At 43.7% G+C, this 18,465-nt stretch overlaps 1 protein-coding gene across 3 annotated transcripts in view; it reads right to left on the bottom strand.

The window, feature by feature from the left end:
- The window catches only part of pde1cb (phosphodiesterase 1C, calmodulin-dependent b), a 315,596-nt gene that overhangs the window by 193,659 nt on the left and 103,472 nt on the right, over window positions 1-18,465 (bottom strand). For 2 of the 3 annotated variants that reach the window (XM_061941990.2, XM_072912885.1), the window contains one exon: window positions 11,800-11,826. The exons of the other annotated variant lie outside the window; for it this stretch is intronic. In XM_061941990.2, coding sequence (XP_061797974.1) covers window positions 11,800-11,826 — 27 coding nt within the window. The remainder of the gene's footprint in view (window positions 1-11,799; window positions 11,827-18,465) is intronic. 3 annotated transcript variants of the gene reach the window in all.

Raw genomic sequence — 18,465 nt, 5'->3', positions numbered from 1 at the left:
AAGAAATTCAAAATACTTTGAAATAAGATTTAAATTTGATTCTACAGATTTTCCAGATTTGCCAGAATATTTTTTTTTAATTTTAATCATAGCAAGTTTGAAGAAATATTTCACAAATATTCTTCGTCGAAAAAACAGAAGCTAAAATATGTATTATTGTTTACAATAAAAAATAAATAAATTTACTTGAACATTGATTTAAATTGTCATGAAAGAAGAGGAAGACATTTAAAAGGTAAAAAAGGTATATTTGTTTAAAAATCCTAAAATCATTTTTAAGGTTGTATTTTTTCTCTAAAATTGTATTTCTAAAAGTAATAAGAAGCAAAGTCAAAAATAAATGAATTTATTTAAACAAGTGAAGACCCATCCATCCATCCATTTTCTACCGCTTATTCCAAGTGAAGACCAAGTCTTTAAAATATTTTCTTGGATTTTCAAATTCTATTTGAGTTTTGTCTCTTTTAGAATTAAAAATGTCGAGCAAAGCGAGACCAGCTTGCTAGTAAATAAATACAATTTAAAAAATAGAGGCAGCTCACTGGTAAGTGCTGCTCTTTGAGCTATTTTTAGAACAGGCCAGCGGGCGACTGATCTGGTCCTTACGGGCTACCTGGTGACCGCGGGCACCGCGTTGGTGACCCCTGCCCTAGTATATACAATAATATAAACCAAGTCATTGTATTTCATTTAGGATTATTTCATATCTTCATTTAAATAAAAATACATTTGTATCTTTTTTAGATACAGTCAATAAATAATGTGAACATGTATCATAACATGGAAATCTAAGAGAACGTGTTGTGGATGATTGTGGACTGGGAATTTTTTTTATTTTATTTTTTTACACATTTTTATAAAAAAATTTAAAAAAAGTTTTTCCGACGTATTACATTTTAGACGATTTCTCTTCTTAGTTATTATTTCTCCGGCTGTAGAAAAGAGCCGCTCACAGGGCACAGAGGAGGCGACACAGTTGGCGTATCGGTCACGTGACCAAAACAGCTCATGATCGGTCACGTGACTTTCTAAAAGCGGTACGCGCACCGACACAGGGTTTCGCTCTATGAGCTCGACGCATGCGCCGATGCATCGGTGTTGCCGGACCCATCACTATCAATTAGTCATATAACTTTTACACTTTCATTCAAAACTGCAATTATTGTTGTATTCACAAACTACAATTAGAACATATTAAACCACATTGAAACTTAAACAAATACTACTACAAGATCATTAAATCAGAAGAATAAAATTTAACAAAACACAATTGTAGTCGCAATATTCAAAGAAAAATAGTAATTAAAGCTGCAAGCAGCATTGGTCGGGCCCGCGTATTTGGCAGGTGCTAGTCCTAAGTGTCCCAATACTTTTGTCAAGTTTTAGTCCCAAGTGTCCCAATACTTTTGTCCAGTGTAAGTGTCCCAATACTTTTGTCAAGTTTTAGTCCCAAGTGTCCCAATACTTTTGTCCAGTGTAAGTGTCCCAATACTTTTGTCCAGTGGTAGTCCTAAGTTTCCCAATACTGTTGTCTACTTTTAGTCGTAAGTGTCCCAATACTTTTGTCAAGTTGTAGTCCCAAGTGTCCCAATACTTTTGTCCAGTTTTCGGCTTAAGTGTCCCAATACTTTTGTCCGGTGATAGTCATAAGTGTCCCAAGACTTTAGTCTAGTGTACCTACCTTGTCTGCATTGTGTGGGCACGCTGGTGCATCCTGCTTTTAAGCAGCCATCTTAAAAAAACAGCAGCGCAGCGGTTCTTTGAAGGGTCATAAAATCAAAACCGGAGCAGGTATCAAACCTCTTTCGCCAACTTTTAATCAGAAGGGTTCAATCTCTCTCCTGTGTTAGTTTGAAGCCGAAACAACAAACGCGCTCAGAGGAGATAATGTTTGAAGAAAGGTGACCGGTTTTTACAAAAATGTTGTGTTGAAGGGGGAATAGCAAACTTCCTGTAGATTTTTGCTGGGGGTTGTCAATTTATGAAATGTAGGTCTAAGTGAGACCTACGGAGAGGATTTTGTTTCATGTCTCTCCGACCTTCCCAGTGGGAGTTACAGGCAGTTGTGTAATTTTTTTCTTCCGAGGAGCAGTTTTTTCTCCGTTTTATTAAAAAATTGCGCTAGAGCGCAATTTTTAAATTTGGGGTTAGGTCTTTTTATTAGATCACAATTTTTGCTAGTCCTGATGTGTGCGTTCAGTTTGGTGAGTTTTGAAGCATGTTAAGGGGGTCAAATTACAGCTGAAAGAGGCAAAAGTGTCTGTTTTTAGTACTTTTTTGTCTTGAAGGGGGAATTGCCAACTTCCTGTTGATTTTAGCCCGAGAATGTACTATTATGAAAGGTAGGTGTAAGTCAGACCTACATAGAGGTTTTTGTTTCATGTCTCTCCGACCTTCCTAGTGGGAGTTACAGGCAGTCTAGTTTTTTGTTTTCCTAGGGGGCGCTAGAGCGCAATTTTTATTTTTGGTTGTTTTTTGTTTTTTTTAAAGGCAATTTTCGCAGGTCCTGACGTGTGCGTCAAATATGGTGAGTTTTGAAGCATGTTAAGTGGGTCAAATTGCAGCTCAAAGAGGCGGCCGGTATAATAATAATAAAACCTTAGAAATTCAATAGGTCCTTATGTCCCATTGCATAAGGACTCCCTGTGGGAGTCCTTATGCAATGGGCCATGTGGGCCCTAATAATATGAGAAAAAAAAGGCGATGAAGAATACTAAAGTTGAGGATCTTGAGCTGCCAACACTATAATGCAAGTTATAACAAATATTGTCATGACTTGGTCTTGGGTGTTAGCTTTTCCAAGATGCAACGGAAAGTTGGCTCGGGTGAGACGGGAATGAAGATACATTTTTTATTTTAAGACTATAAATACAAAACAAGGAAGTAAACAAAAGGCGCGCACAATGGCGGAGAACAAACTATGAAACCAAACACTTGCACAAAGGCAAAAACTATGAACAACAACAAAAACACTAACTGTGGCTTGATAAACAAAAACTTACTTGGCATGGAACCGGCATGAAAAAAAGAGCAGTAAGGATCATAAGGGTGTGGAAAGTGTGCAGAAGCATAAATATGGAGATGTCACCAGAAAGACAAACTGAAAAACACTGAACTTAAATACTACAGACATGATTAACGAAAACAGGTGCGTGACTCAAAACGTGAAACAGGTGCGTGACGTGACAGGTGAAAACTAATGGGTTGCTATGGTGACAATCAAGAGTGCACAATGAGTCCAAACGTGGAACAGGTGAAACTAATGGGGTAATCATGGAAACAAGACAAGGGAGTGAAAAGCCAGAAACTAAAGAGTCCTATAACTAAACAAAACATGACTTAAAACAAAACATGATTACACAGACATGACAAATATGTCATAAAATAAGACATTAGGAATCATACAAACGGCAACAATGGCACTTCTTACACTTATTCTTATACTTGTTCTTTCTGATATCTCTCTCTCTATGTCCACTACTTGCTGTACATATCCTACCAAGTCAGACCTACACTGTTCCAATGTCCATTTCTCTGATGATACAATTGTTGATGACTGAAGTGTTGATACCAACCAAACCTAACCCCTCCCCCCCCTTCCCCTCTTCATATCCCACACCCCGGATTGTAAATAATGTAAATAATTCAATGTATATACTCTGATGATTATCTTGTGTGATGACTGTATTATGATGATAGTATATGTCTGATAGTATATATCTGTATTAGGGATGTCCCGATCCAGGTTTTTGCACTTCCGATCCGATACCGATACTGACCGATACTGGCCTATCCGAGCATGTATTAAAGTTTAAAGTTATTTAGCCTACTTAGTTGTCAGAATCATGTTGAAAAGGGTTTTAGTACTCTTGATAACAACTAGCCAGCTGAATTAGGGGAGTTTGAATAATACACAATGGTTGGTAACAAGAAACTGACCTGTTTATTCAAGGATAAACACAAAATAGACAAAATTATACATGACAAACAGAAATGGCATCATTGAACTAGGGCTGGGCGATATGGCCTTTTTTTAATATTGCGATATTTTAAGGCCATATTGCGATACACGATATATATCTCGATATTTTGCCTCAGCCTTGAATGAACACTTGATGCATATAATCACAGCAGTATGATGATTCTATGTGTTTTGATTGATTGATTGAGACTTTTATTAGTAGGTTGCACAGTGAAGTACATATTCCGTACAATTGACCACTAAATGGTAACACCCCAATAAGTTTTTACACTTGTTTAAGTCGGGGTCCACTTGAATTGATTCATGATACAGATATATACTATCAGATATATACTATCATCATAATACAGTCATCACACAAGATAATCACATTGAATTATTTACATTATTTATAATCCAGGGTGTGGATGTAAGTGTCAAAAAGACAGCCAAAAGAGTTTGATATGAGAATACATCTAAAGTTAAAATATAGGGTAGAAATGCACCCATTTGCAGGAAATGTACCGTATTTTCCGCACTATTAGCCGCACCTAAAAACCACAAATTTTCTCAAAAGCTGACAGTGCGCCTTATAACCCGGTGCGCTTTATATATGGATTAATATTAAGATTCATTTTCATAAAGTTTCGGTCTCGCAACTACGGTACACAGCCGCCATCTTTTTTCCCCGTAGAAGAGGAAGTGCTTCTTCTTCTACGCAAGCAACCGCCAAGGTAAGCACCCGCCCCCATAGAACAGGAAGCACTTCTTCTTCTACTGTAAGCAACCACCCGCCCGCGTAGAAGAAGAAGAAGCGCGGATATTACGTTTAATTTCCTTTGTGTGTTTACATCTGTAAAGACCACAAAATGGCTCCTACTAAGCGACAGGTTTCCGGTTCATGAAAAGACGCAATCTCTCCATCCGCACACGGACTACTATTTCACAGCAACTGCCTAAAGACTTTCAAGAAAAGCTGGCTACTTTCCGTGCATATTGTAAAAACAAGATAGCTGAAAAAAAGATCCGGCCAGAGAACATTATCAACATGGACGAGGTTCCACTGACTTTTGATATTCCTGTGAACCGCACTGTGGATACAACGGGAGCACGTACGGTGAATATTCGCACCACAGGGAATGAGAAGTCATCCTTCACTGTGGTTCTAGCTTGCCATGCTAATGGCCAGAAACTTCCACCCATGGTGATGTTCAAAAGGAAGACCTTGCCAAAAGAGACCTTTCCAGCCGGCGTCATCATAAAAGCTAACTCGAAGGGATGGATGAAGAAAAGATGAGCGAGTGGTTAAGGTAAGTTTACGCGAAGAGGCCGGGTGGCTTTTTTCACGCAGCTCCGTCCATGTTGATATACGACTCCATGCGCGCCCACATCACGCTGGTTTTTAATATATTATTAAAGTTTGACTGACCTGACTGTTTTTTTGACATTCCTTTAGCGCAGTTAGATGCGGCTTATAACACGGGGCGGCTTATAGGTGGACAAAGTTTTGAAATATGCCGTTCATTGAAGGCGCGGCTTATAACCCAGGGCGGCTTATGGTGCGGAAAATACGGTAGTCTTGATTTTCAAAATGTTCTTTCAAGGCTTGCATGTCTACATTAAAACATTCTTCTTCATACTGCATTAATATATGCTACTTTTAAACGTTCATGCAGAGAAGGAAATCACAACTAAAAAAATCACTAATTTTTTCATACGGTGTTGATGTGGACATTTTTGCCATTTTGATGGTGTGGAGTCTGGACGTGTGGCACCGAATGGAGATAAGCGTCTCGACAGACGTTACAATATTTGAACAATGATGACGAAAACAGTTGTCTCTGTCGTGTCCGTGTGTCGAAAATTGTTATGCGCTTATTTTTTTATTTGATTTTGTGCGTGGCATAGATTTGCCGTGCGCAGAGGACGCTTGAGCAGGCGCGCACCTTAGCGGCTGCGCTAGCATCACAGCTAACGTTAGCCATGCCGCTACCTCGCTCTCTGCTGGGAGAGGACGTATACGTATGTGACGTATGACGTGACAGTATGTGACGTGTGTAAGAAGGTGCGCTTGCTGTCTGTGAGAGGGAGACACAGTAAAGAGTGAGAAGAGCCTGTCGTGTAATGCCAGCAGCTAAAAGCAACTGCGTGAGAATTGTGGATGTGTTGAAGGTGTGCTGGAAAATACGGAACGGAAATAACGGAGCAGCAGAAAAGTGGAATGTATTATTTAAATAGGTGCGTTGGAAAACACGGACTGGATCTCGATCGGCATTTTCCCATGCCTTGCTGATACGCAATTTTTGGCAAATATCGGCAGCCGATCCGATCCAAATATCGGATCGGGACATCCCTAATCTGTATCATGAATCAATTTAAGTGGACCCCGACTTAAACAAGTGTGAAAAACTTATTGGGGTGTTACCATTTAGTGGTCAATTGCACAGAATATGTACTTCACTGTGCAACCTACTAATAAAAGTTTCAATCAATCAATCAATCAATTATGACTTAGTGGAAGTCGTAAGTACACAGAAAAAAAATGTGCACTTACCACTATTACCCAGTAGAGGGAGTAAACACAGAATAACTTACGATTACCCAGTAGAGGTATGTACTTACTACTATTACCTAAAAGCTGTACTAAGTACAAATGAACACAAATGTACTTGCTACTATTACCCAGTTGAGGTACTAAGTACACATGAACGCATGTGTACTGGCTACTATTACCCAGTTGAGTTACTAAGTACACAGGAACACGTGTACTTTTAGTATTGTTACCTAGTAGACATAGTAAGTTCCCAGTAACACATTACCCAGTAGAAGTAGTAAGTGCAAAGTTACACATGTGTACTCACACCTATCACCCATTAGGAGTAGTAAGTACACAGGAACATATGTGCACTTACCCAACTATTACCTAAAAGCTGTACTAAGTACAAATGAACACAAATGTACTTGCTACTATTACCCAGTTGAGGTACTAAGTACACATGAACACAAATGTACTTGCTACTATTACCCAGTTGAGTTACTAAGTACACAGGAACATGTGTACTTAGTATTGTTACCTAGTAGACATAGTAAGTTCCCAGTAACACATTACCCAGTAGAAGTAGTAAGTGCAAAGTTACACATGTGTACTCACACCTATCACCCATTAGGAGTAGTAAGTACACAGGAACATATGTGCACTTACCCAGTACAGGTACGAAGCACCGAGTAACACATGTGTACTTTCTCCTATTAACCAGTAGGAGTAGTAAGTACACAGGGAAAGCATATTCATTTACTACTATTACCCAGTAATTGGGAACAGGTGGGTGCCATGATTGGGTATAAAAACAGCTTCCCAAAAAATGCTCAGTCTTTCACAAGAAAGGATGGGGCGAGGTACACCCCTTTGTCCACAACTGCGTGAGCAAATAGTCAAACAGTTTAAGAACAACGTTTCTCAAAGTGCAATTGCAAGAAATTTGGGGATTTCAACATCTACGCTCCATAATATCATCAAAAGGTTCAGAGAATCTGGAGAAATCACTCCACGTAAGCGGCATGGCCGGAAACCAACATTGAATGACCGTGACCTTCGATCCTTCAGACGACACTGTATCAAAAACCGACATCAATCTCTAAAGGATATCACCACATGGGCTCAGGAACACTTCAGAAAACCACTGTCACTAAATACAGTTGGTCGCTACATCTGTAAGTGCAAGTTAAAGCTCTACTATGCAAAGTGAAAGCCATTTATCAACAACACCCAGAAACGCCGCCGGCTTCTCTGGGCCCGAGATCATCTAAGATGGACTCATGCAAAGTGGAAAAGTGTTCTGTTGTCTGACGAGTCCACATTTCAAATTGTTTTTGGAAATATTCGACATCGTGTCATCCGGACCAAAGGGGAAGCGAACCATCCAGACTGTTATCGACGCAAAGTTCAAAAGTCAGCATGTGTGATGGTATGGGGGTGCATTAGTGCCCAAGGCATGGGTAACTTACACATCTGTGAAGGCACCATTAATGCTGAAAGGTACATACAGGTTTTGGAACAACATATGCTGACATCTAAGCGCCGTCTTTTTCATGGACGCCCCTGCTTATTTCAGCAAGACAATGCCAAGCCACATTCAGCACGTGTTACAACAGCGTGGCTTTGTAAAAAAAGAGTGCGGGTACTTTCCTGGCCCGCCTGCAGTCCAGACCTGTCTCCCATCGAAAATGTGTGGCGCATTATGAAGCGTAAAATACGACAGCGGAGCCCCCTGACTCTTGAATGACTGAAGCTCTACATAAAACAAGAATGGGAAAGAATTCCACTTTCAAAGCTTCAACAATTAGTTTCCTCAGTTCCCAATCGTTTATTGAGTGTTGTTAAAAGAAAAGGTGATGCAACACAGTGGTGAACATGCCCTTTCCCAACTACTTTGGCACGTGTTGCAGCCATGAAATTCTAAGTTAATTATTATTTGCAAAAAAATAATAAAGTTTATGAGTTTGAACATCAAATATGTTGTCTTTGTAGCATATTCAACTGAATATGGGTTGAAAAGGATTTGCAAATCATTGTATTCCGTTTATATTTACATCTGACACAATTTTCCAACTCATATGGAAACGGGGTTTGTACTTACCGTATTTTCCGCACTATTAGCCGCACCTAAAAACCACAAATTTACTCAAAAGCTGACAGTGCGGCTTATAACCCGGTGCGCTTTATATATGGATTAATATTAAGATTCATTTTCATAAAGTTTCGGTCTCGCAACTACGGTAAACAGCCGCCATCTTTTTTCCCCGTAGAAGAGGAAGTGCTTCTTCTTCTACGCAAGCAACCGCCAAGGTAAGCACCCGCCCCCATAGAACAGGAAGCGCTTCTTCTTCTACTGTAAGCAACCACCCGCCCGCGTAGAAGAAGAGCGCGGATATTACGTTTCATTTCCTTTGTGTGTTTACATCAAAGACCACAAAAAGGCTCCTACTAAGCGACAGGTTTCCGGTTCATGAAAAGACGCAATCTCTCCATCCGCACACGGACTACTATTTCACAGCAACTGCCTAAAGACTTTCAAGAAAAGCTGGCTACTTTCCGTGCATATTGTAAAAACAAGATAGCTGAAAAAAAGATCCGGCCAGAGAACATTATCAACATGGACGAGGTTCCACTGACTTTTGATATTCCTGTGAACCGCACTGTGGATACAACGGGAGCACGTACGGTGAATATTCGCACCACAGGGAATGAGAAGTCATCCTTCACTGTGGTTCTAGCTTGCCATGCTAATGGCCAGAAACTTCCACCCATGGTGATATTCAAAAGGAAGACCTTGCCAAAAGAGACCTTTCCAGCCGGCGTCATCATAAAAGCTAACTCGAAGGGATGGATGAAGAAAAGATGAGCGAGTGGTTAAGGTAAGTTTACGCGAAGAGGCCGGGTGGCTTTTTTCACGCAGCTCCGTCCATGTTGATGTACGACTCCATGCGCGCCCACATCACGCTGGTTTTTAATATATTATTAAAGTTTGACTGACCTATCTGACTGTTTTTTTGACATTCCTTTAGCGCAGTTAGATGCGGCTTATAACACGGGGCGGCTTATAGGTGGACAAAGTTTTGAAATATGCCGTTCATTGAAGGCGCGGCTTATAACCCAGGGCGCCTTATGGTGCGGAAAATACGGTATGTAAGTATTATCCAAGAGGAGTAGTGATTACTGCTAGTATAACCCAGTAGAAGTAGTAAGTACACACTTGTACAAAGCTAACAGAGGCAGAGGGATGGAAATAATTGTGACAGGAATGAAAAAGACTCATCAGCATATATAAAGAATGTCACTCACACAAATAAATAAATATCACACTTTCAAAAGTCATTTAATTCAGGGGAGTCATGATAGACAATAATTGAGAAGCACTGCATTATTATGTGTTTTTTTTCAATGTCAGTATTTATTTATGTCAAAAATGTATTTTCTAATGGAATCTTTATCAGTGTGAATATTGTTACCTCTTGTTTTTTCCTATTACTTTTTTTTCCCCACAACACTACGGCTTTTGCATTTTCCCTATCGATCCATCTATCATGTACAGTGGGGCAAACAAGTATTTAGTCAGCCACCAATTGTGCAAGTTCTCCCACTTAAAATGATGACAGAGGTCTGTAATTTTCATCATAGGTACACTTCAACTGTGAGAGACAGAATGTGAAAAAAAAAATCCAGGAATTCACATTGTGGGATTTTTAAAGAATTTATTTAGAAATGATGGTGGAAAATAAGTATTTGGTCAATAACAAAAATTCAACTCAATACTTTGTTATTGCCAACAAAGGTTATATTACAGAGGTCAAACGATTACTATAGGTCTTTACCAGGTTTGCACACGCAGTAGCTGGTATTTTGGCCCATTCCTCCATGCAGATCTTCTCGAGAGCAGTGATGTTTTGGGGCTGTCGCCGAGCAACACGGACTTTCAACTCCCTCCACAGATTTTCTATGGGGTTGAGGTCTGGAGACTGGCTAGTCCACTCCAGGACTTTCAAATGCTTCTTACGGAGCCACTCCTTCGTTGCCCGGGCGGTGTGTTTGGGATCATTGTCATGCTGGAAGACTCTGCCACGTTTCATCTTCAAAGCTCTCACTGACGGAAGGAGGTTTTGGCTCAAAATCTCACGATACATGGCCCCATTCATTCTTTCCTTAACACGGATCAGTCGGCCTGTCCCCTTAGCAGAAAAACAGCCCCAAAGCATGATGTTTCCACCCCCATGCTTCACAGTAGGTATGGTGTTCTTGGGATGCAACTCAGTATTCTTCTTCCTCCAAACACGACGAGTTGAGTTTATACCAAAAAGTTCTATTTTGGTTTCATCTGACCACATGACATTCTCCCAATCCTCTGCTGTATCATCCATGTGCTCTCTGGCAAACTTCAGACGGGCCTGGACATGCACTGGCTTAAGCAGGGGGACACGTCTGGCACTGCAGGATTTCATTCCCTGTCGGCGTAGTGTGTTACTGATGGTAACCCTTGTTACTTTGGTCCCAGCTCTCTGCAGGTCATTCACCAGGTCCCCCCCGTGTGGTTCTGGGATTTTTGCTCACCGTTCTCATGATCATTTTGACCACACGGGCTGAGATCTTGCGTGGAGCCCCAGATCGAGGGAGATTATCAGTGGTCTTGTATGTCTTCCATTTTCTGATAATTGCTCCCACAGTTGATTTTTTCACACCAAGCTGCTTGCCTATTGTAGATTCACTCTTCACAGTCTGGTGCAGGTCTACAATTCTTCTCCTGGTGTCCTTCGACAGCTCTTTGGTCTTGGCCATAGTGGAGTTTGGAGTCTGACTGTTTGTGGACAGGTGTCTTTTATACACATAACAAGTTCAAACAGGTGCCATTAATACAGGTAACAAGTGGAGGACAGAAGAGCTTCTTAAAGAAGAAGTTACAGGTCTGTGAGAGCCAGAGATCTTCCTTGTTTGAAGTGACCAAATACTTATTTTCCACCATGATTTACAAATAAATTCTTTAAAATTCCTACAATGTGAATTCCTGGATTTTTTTTCCACATTCTGTCTCTCACATTTGAAGTGTACCTATGATGAAAATTACAGACCTCTGTCATCATTTTAAGTGGGAGAACTTGCACAATCGGTGGCTGACTAAATACTTTTTTGCCCCACTGTACTTGGTGTTTTGTTTTTTTCATCATAAAATGAACCATTGACATTAAAATTCTCCAAACCGTACAAAATGTTGTGCCATATTTTTGTGTTCAGCCTCAGCGTGTCCCTAATAATCTGGCCCTGGCAAAGTGATGTCATCAGGCCTTACCTCTGGGATGTCTTCTTGTACTTGCGCCTGGCAGAGATAAACACAGAGTTATATTTGGATGGGGACAAATAAAAGTGTGACACATGCAAAGTACTTCTTCCCAGAAAGGTAGAAGAATAACGCATACAAAGGCGATTTATTGTGATGAATGTATTGCTATTACATAAATGGGATCAGCCATAACGTAAACAGTCAAGTGGACCACGGTACAATTACTTAAGGAGATGATGTAAGAAGAAATAGTGAGAACATAAAACATGAGCATTCTATTGCACACAACCACTCCACTCTCTGACATCCGACACGCATATCTTGTGTAGAGGGAGCCCACGCGACCAACACACGCCTACTATCACTTTTGCTGACATTCCGCCTGAAACACACCCACACCTGCAGAGCCCGCTGCTAAAAAAGCTAATTTCAAACACACACACACACACATAAACACACGCACACACACACACTCTTGTATTTCTTACCTTCTTGAGACCTCCGAAAAATGCCTACCTCTTTAGAACCAGCCTTTCTAGATATATAAAAGAGTTGTATTCACAACATTAATAATATATACCCATCCATCCATCCATCTTCTTCCGCTTATCCGAGGTCGGGTCGCGGGGGCAGCAGCCTAAGCAGGGAAGCCCAGACTTCCCTCTCCCCAGCCACTTCGTCCAGCTCTTCCTGTGGAACCCCGAGGCGTTCCCAGGCCAGCCGGGAGACATAGTCTTCCCAACGTGTCCTGGGTCTTCCCCGCGGCCTCCTACCGGTCGGACGTGCCCTAAACACCTCCCTAGGGAGGCGTTCGGGTGGCATCCTGACCAGATGCCCGAACCACCTCATCTGGCTCCTCTCGATGTGGAGGAGCAGCGGCTTTACTTTGAGCTCCCCCCGGATGACAGAGCTTCTCACCCTATCTCTAAGGGAGAGCCCCGCCACCCGGCGGAGGAAACTCATTTCGGCCGCTTGTACCCGTGATCTTGTCCTTTCGGTCATAACCCAAAGCCCATGACCATAGATGAGGATGGGAACATAGATCGACCGGTAAATTGAGAGCTTTGCCTTCCGGCTCAGCTCCTTCTTCACCACAACGGATCGATACAGCGTCCGCATTACTGAAGACGCCGCACCGATCCGCCTGTCGATCTCACGATCCACTCTTCCCTCACTCGTGAACAAGACTCCGAGGTACTTGAACTCCTCCACTTGGGGCAAGATCTCCTCCCCAACCCGGAGATGGCACTCCACCCTTTTCCGGGCGAGAACCATGGACTCGGACTTGGAGGTGCTGATTCTCATCCCAGTCGCTTCACACTCGGCTGCGAACCGATCCAGTGAGAGCTGAAGATCCTGGCCAGATGAAGCCATCAGGACCACATCATCTGCAAAAAGCAGAGACCTAATCCTGCAGCCACCAAACCAGATCCCCTCAACGCCTTGACTGCGCCTAGAAATTCTGTCCATAAAAGTTATGAACAGAATCGGTGACAAAGGGCAGCCTTGGCGGAGTCCAACCCTCACTGGAAACGTGTCCGACTTACTACCGGCAATGCGGACCAAGCTCTGGCACTGATCATACAGGGAGCGGACTGCCACAATCAGACAGTCCGATACCCCGTACTCTCTGAGCACTCCCCACAGGACTTCCCGAGGGACACGGTCGAATGCCTTCTCCAAGTCCACAAAACACATGTAGACTGGTTGGGCAAACTCCCATGCACCCTCAAGGACCCTGCCGAGAATATAGAGCTGGTCCACAGTTCCACGACCCGGACGAAAACCACACTGTTCCTCCTGAATCCGAGGTTCGACTATCCGGCGTAGCCTCCTCTCCAGTACACCTGAATAGACCTTACCGGGAAGGCTGAGGATAGTTAGAACACACCCTCCGGTTCCCCTTCTTAAAGAGAGGAACCACCACCCCGGTCTGCCAATCCAGTGGTACTGCCCCCGATGTCAATATACCTGTATATAATAATATATACATACTATGCAAATATAAACAAGGTAAACCTTTAGTGAATTTTATTTTATTTTTCATTTTTAGGGCCCGCATGGCCCATTGCATAAGGACTCCCTTTGGGAGTCCTTATGCAATGGGACATAAGGACCTATTGAATTTCTAAGGTTTTATATTATTATTATTATACCGGCCGCCTCTTTGACCTATAATTTGACCCACTTAACATGCTTCAAAACTCACCATATTTGACGCACACGTCAGGACCTGCGAAAATTGCCTTTTGATAAAAAAAAACGAACAGCAAAACTCAAAATTGCGCTCTAGCGCCCCCTAGGAAAAAAAAAAACTAGACTGCCTGTAACTCCCACTAGGAAGGTCGGAGAGACATGAAACAAAAACCTTTATGTAGGTGTGACTTACACCTACCTTTCATAATTGTACATCCTCGGGCAAAAATCAACAGGAAGTTGGCAATTCCCCCTTCAAGACAAAAAAGTACTAAAAACAGTAACTTTTGCCTCTTTGAGCTGTATTTTGACCCCCTTAACATGCTTCAAAACTCACCAAACTGAACGCACACATCAGGACTGGCAAACATTGCGATCTAATAAAAAAACCTAACCCCAAATCTCAATTGCGCTCTACTGCAATTTTTTAATAAAACGCAAAAAAAACTGCTCCTCGGAAGAAAAAAATTACAAAACTGCCTGTAACTCCCACTGGGAAGGTCGGAGAGACATGAAACCTCTATGTAGGTCTCACTTATACCTACATTTCATAAATTGACAACCCCCAGCAAAAATCAACAGGAAGTTTGCTATTCCCCCTTCAAAACAATTTTTTTGTAAAAACCGGTCACCTTCCTTCAAAAACGATCTCCTCTGAGCGCGTTTGTCGTTTCGCCTTCAAACTAACACAGGAGAGAGATTGAACCCTTGTGATTACAATGACAGAAGCACTTTTTTTTCTAACTGCTCCGGTTTTGATTTTATGACCCGTCAAAGACCCGCTGCGCTGCTGTTTTTTTAAGATGGCTGCTTAAAAGCAGGAAGCACCAACGTGCCCACACAATGCAGACAAGGTAGGTACACTAGACAAAAGTCTTGGGGACACTTCAGACTAAAAGTAGACAAAAGTATTGGGACACTTATGACTATCACTGGACAAAAGTATTGGGACATTTAGGACTAGCACCTGCCAAATATGCGGGCCCGACCAATGCTGCTTGCAGCTTTAATCTTTGTTTGTAATTGGTTTTTAATCTTCATTATTCACTTCAAGTTATTACAGTATGTCTCTATATACTGTACATTTGTATTTATATTTTTTTATTAATTTTAGCCAAAGGGTGCGCATTTCAATTTCTTACACACACTTGTTATTACATATGTTGGCTAGAGGGGGGAGCACTTTTAAAACCGACACACAGTCAATTTGAAAAATCCCTCCTTTTTGGGACCACACTCATTTTGATAGATGTCACCACCAGGGGTGCAAATGAGATCTTTATTTTTTGTTTTTTGTAATGTGCTTAAGGCCGATGACAAAGGAGTCAGGGACCACAGATGGCCCCTGTGCCGCACTTTGGGCAACCCAGCTGTAGAAATATGGTCACATATGGGACGCGGGGTTGTCTTACGTCAGCACCGGAAGTAATCAAATCAGCTGTTCACCTGGTGGGTTTTTTCCGGGATGGATAGGGAAGTCCTTCTTTAGCTGCCGTCTTGTTGTATCATATATTGCTGCCTTTGCACCTGTCAATGTTTACTTTTGTATGCACAGGAAATCAACAAAAAAAATCCTGACTTTGGAGCAATGTTCACAGACTCTAGTATTTGGCTCTCTATTAGATGCAATGGTTTTCCGTATTGGGACCATGATTTCGGTCCTAACTTGTTCACCAGTCCTCATATGGAAGGTACTTTTCCTTGTTGATGTCTCCAGAAGGGTAGAAATACAAGAACACACACACACACACACACACACACACACACACACACACACACACACTAAAGGCCCTTACTCCCAAGTGGTATTCAACTTTAGATTGACAACATGCAGGCGGGGATTGAAATTGCACTCAGGCCGAATTCGCAGCACTTAGCTTGATTTGTTTCTCAATCGTTCTTTGCACCGCCTGGACCGCCGCCTTTGGCTGTACGGTTAAGAGCGTAGTCGATAAAAATAAAAAAATTAAAAAAATCAATCATGTGACTGCCACCAAGTGACTGACATGGAAACACCTGTCAGGTTTATGTCGACCAAGCTTGTTTAAGGTTCGTGATTAAATAGATGAACAGGAAGTGGCAGTTATGATCGTCCCATGCTTCCTTGCTTCCTCTCCTTTCCTTCACCTCTCCTACCCCCATTGAGCTGACTTGTGTGTCAACAAAACAGCGTCGTATGATTGGATCACTCCATATAATAATAAGGGCGTAGGTTGAAATCCTACGGATGACTAGATGATGTGGTCCTGATGGCTTCATCCGGCCAGGATCTTCAGCTCTCACTGGATCGGTTCGCAGCCGAGTGTGAAGCGACTGGGATGAGAATCAGCACCTCCAAGTCCGAGTCCATGGTTCTCGCCCGGAAAAGGGTGGAGTGCCATCTCCGGGTTGGGGAGGAGATCTTGCCCCAAGTGGAGGAGTTCAAGTACCTCGGAGTCTTGTTCACGAGTGAGGGAAGAGTGGATCGTGAGATCGACAGGCGGATCGGTGCGGCGTCTTCAGTAATGCGGACGCTGTATCGATCCGTTGTGGTGAAGAAGGAGCTAAACCGGAAGGCAAAGCTCTCAATTTATCGGTCGATCTACGTTCCCATCCTCACCTATGGTCATGAGCTTTGTGTTATGACCGAAAGGACAAGATCACGGGTACAAGCGGCCGAAATGAGTTTCCTCCGCCGGGTTGCGGGTCTTTCCCTTAGAGATAGGGTGAGAAGCTCTGTCATCCGGGAGGAACTCAAAGTAAAGCCGCTGATCCTCCACATGGAGAGGAGCCATATGAGGTGGTTCGGGCATCTGGTCAGGATGCCACCCGAACGCCTCCCGAGGGAGGTGTTTAGGGCACAACCGACCGGTAGGAGGCCACGGGGAGGCCCAGGACACGTTGGGAAGACTATGTCTCCCGGCTGGCTTGGGAACGCCTCGGGTTACCCCGGGAAGAGCTGGACCAAGTGGCTGGGGAGAGGGAAGTCAGTAATGCGGACGCTGTATCGATCCGTTGTGGTGAAGAAGGAGCTGAGCCGGAAGGCAAAGCTCTCAATTTACCGGTCGATCTACGTTCCCATCCTCACCTATGGTCATGAGCTTTGGGTTATGACTGAAAGGACAAGATCACGGGTACAAGCGGCCCAAATGAGTTTCCTCCGCCGGGTGGCGGGTCTCTCCCTTAGAGATAGGGTGAGAAGCTCTGTCATCCGGGAGGAGCTCAAAGTAAAGCCGCTGCTCCTCCACATGGAGAGGAGCCATATGAGGTGGTTCGGGCATCTGGTCAGGATGCCACCCGAACGCCTCCCGAGGGAGGTGTTTAGGGCACGACCGACCGGTAGGAGGCCACGGGGAGGCCCAGGACACGTTGGGAAGACTATGTCTCCCGGCTGGCCTGGGAACGCCTCGGGTTACGCCGGGAAGAGCTGGACCAAGTGGCTGGGGAGAGGGAAGTCAGTAATGCGGACGCTGTATCGATCCGTTGTGGTGAAGAAAGAGCTGAGCCGGAAGACAAAGCTCTCTATTTACCGGTCGATCTACGTTCCCATCCTCACCTATGGTCATGAGCTTTGGGTTATGACCGAAAGGACAAGATCACGGGTACAAGCGGCCCAAATGAGTTTCCTCCGCCGGGTGGCGGGTCTCTCCCTTAGAGATAGGGTGAGAAGTGTCATGATCCGTTACCCGGATCATGGCATGATTTATGTTGGTTATGTTTCTGCTTTAGTCTGTTTCCTGGGTGCACACTCTTTCCTTGTTTACTGGGTCGGTCTCTGCGGGGTCTCTTGTGCTTTGCAGCGCTGGAGCAGGAGGTGGAGAGGATGGCGTTTGCAGGACCACCAGGGTTGATGGTGGCGTAAGAGTGGCAGGCGTCCGGGCTGTCGGCGTGGGAGGAGCCAGAGGAGTGGGCGACTCAGAAGTGACAGGCGGGGCCAGAGCGGTAAGTGGCTGCAGGACAGAACAGGACTGTTCCTCCCTCTCCAGTTCCTTCAGCACCCCTTGGTACCATTCGTCCACCCACTCTGCGCTGTACTTCTCTGGCGGATCCAACTTGCTTTTTGGCACTGGAGCAGCAAGTAGGGCCGAAGCAGACAGCGCCCCCGCTGGAGCAGAGGCAGGCAGCAACCTCAGTGGAATGAGGTCTGCTTCCCCCGCTGACACGCTACCAGCACTGACCCCGCCTGTCACTTCTGAGTCGCCCACTCCTCCGGCTCCTCCCACGCCGACAGCCCGGACGCCTGCCACTCTTACGCCACCATCAACCCTGGTGGTCCTGCAAACGCCATCCTCTCCACCTCCTGCTCCAGCGCTGCAAAGCACAAGAGACCCCGCAGAGACCGACCCAGTAAACAAGGAAAGAGTGTGCACCCAGGAAACAGACTAAAGCAGAAACATAACCAACATAAATCATGCCATGATCCGGGTAACGGATCATGACAAGAAGCTCTGTCATCCGGGAGGAACTCAAAGTAAAGCCGCTGCTCCTCCACATGGAGAA

This window comes from Nerophis lumbriciformis, linkage group LG03 (genome assembly GCF_033978685.3).
Source record: "Nerophis lumbriciformis linkage group LG03, RoL_Nlum_v2.1, whole genome shotgun sequence".
NCBI classification, from domain to species: Eukaryota; Metazoa; Chordata; class Actinopteri; order Syngnathiformes; family Syngnathidae; genus Nerophis; species Nerophis lumbriciformis.
Note: the sequence above shows the minus strand (reverse complement) of the source record. Positions and strands in the feature narration are given on the sequence as shown.